The sequence below is a fragment of the Chiloscyllium plagiosum genome, unplaced genomic scaffold (assembly GCF_004010195.1).
Source record: "Chiloscyllium plagiosum isolate BGI_BamShark_2017 unplaced genomic scaffold, ASM401019v2 scaf_36748, whole genome shotgun sequence".
Classification (NCBI taxonomy): Eukaryota; Metazoa; Chordata; class Chondrichthyes; order Orectolobiformes; family Hemiscylliidae; genus Chiloscyllium; species Chiloscyllium plagiosum.
The window spans coordinates 1-1,037 of record NW_025118888.1 but is presented as its reverse complement, the minus strand read 5'-3'; the positions used below and the strand labels follow the sequence as shown (position 1 = coordinate 1,037).

At 53.8% G+C, this 1,037-nt stretch overlaps 1 protein-coding gene across 1 annotated transcript; it reads left to right on the top strand.

The window, feature by feature from the left end:
- The first annotated feature begins 15 nt into the window (after window positions 1-15).
- Window positions 16-1,025, top strand: LOC122544821. The gene is made up of 2 exons (XM_043684137.1): window positions 16-235; window positions 382-1,025. Exons 1-2 carry the CDS (start codon window positions 123-125, stop codon window positions 953-955), a joined length of 687 nt encoding a protein of 228 aa, XP_043540072.1. The 5' UTR covers window positions 16-122; the 3' UTR covers window positions 956-1,025.
- Window positions 1,026-1,037: the final 12 nt, after the last annotated feature.

Genomic DNA, 1,037 nt, shown 5'->3' with positions numbered 1-1,037 from the left:
GCCGATCCACCCTAACCTGCACATCGCTGGACAATATGGGGAATTAAGCTCAGCCAAGGCCGGGGCTGCCACAAGGCCGGAAGTCTTTCCCAGAAATAACAGTTGATGGTGCCCTCACCAAGATGGCCGCCCACGCTCCCCAAGACAACAGGCGCCTGACCCTCACAAAGATGGCGGCCGTTGCCGGGCAACCCGCGAGGTCCTTCCCTAGTGAAGTAAACACTGGGCCTGTGAGGATTCCTGATTCCTGATGAAGGGCTTTTGCCCGAAACGTCGATTTTGCCTGTCCTTGGATGCTGCCTGAATTGCTGTGCTCTTCCAGCACCACTAATCCAGAATCTGGTTTCCAGCCTCTGCAGTCATTGTTTTTACCTCTGTGAGGATTTTATTCGAGGCCTCAGGCCTCCCCCTAGGAGTTTATAAACTCCCCAGTCTCCCTCCTCCCGCGGGTCCCAATCCTACCCTGTCTCACTGTCTCCTCTCCCCGGGGGCAGGAGCCAGGTCTTGGCGCTCGGGCCTGGCGACCTTCCCCGGGATGTTCCTGAAACCTGGTCCTGTTCTGAAGGAGGATCCCCGGACCCGAAACACCTCCTCACATTTCTCCCCACACATGCTACCAGGCCTGCTCAGCTTTTCCAGCGGCTCCTGTTCTTGTTCCTTAAATCGCCGGCGCCATTTCTCTCCCACAAACAGTCACACTGTCTTTGTCCCGCTGCAGGACCTACACTGCACATGCGCCAGCTCTCAAGGGGCGGGGATTCCGGTGCATGACGTCTTCACCGGAGGGGGCGTGGTTGGAGGAGTCCACCAACCAATCGGAGACGGTGGGGGCGGGGCGATCGTTTTGCCGGCCCCCAGCCACATGAAGGGGTTTGAAAAACGTTTTGACTTTTTAAAAAACTTTTCAGCCTGTTCAGAAATAGTATTCCAGACCTCTGGATGGGTGAAGCATTGAACTTTCAAACATAAACAAAGGGATACTAAAAAAATTAATTAAAATAGATGAGATAAATTACAAAAGTAACCTTGCACTAAAA

Bases quoted from the DNA above. Each gene is read 5' to 3' on its own strand.
- LOC122544821 (XM_043684137.1), top strand. From the start codon at position 123: ATGGCCGCCCACGCTCCCCAAGACAACAGGCGCCTGACCCTCACAAAG. The intron at 236-381 runs GATTCCTGATTC...TACCTCTGTGAG, and splicing joins GTAAACACTGGGCCTGTGAG to GATTTTATTCGAGGCCTCAG.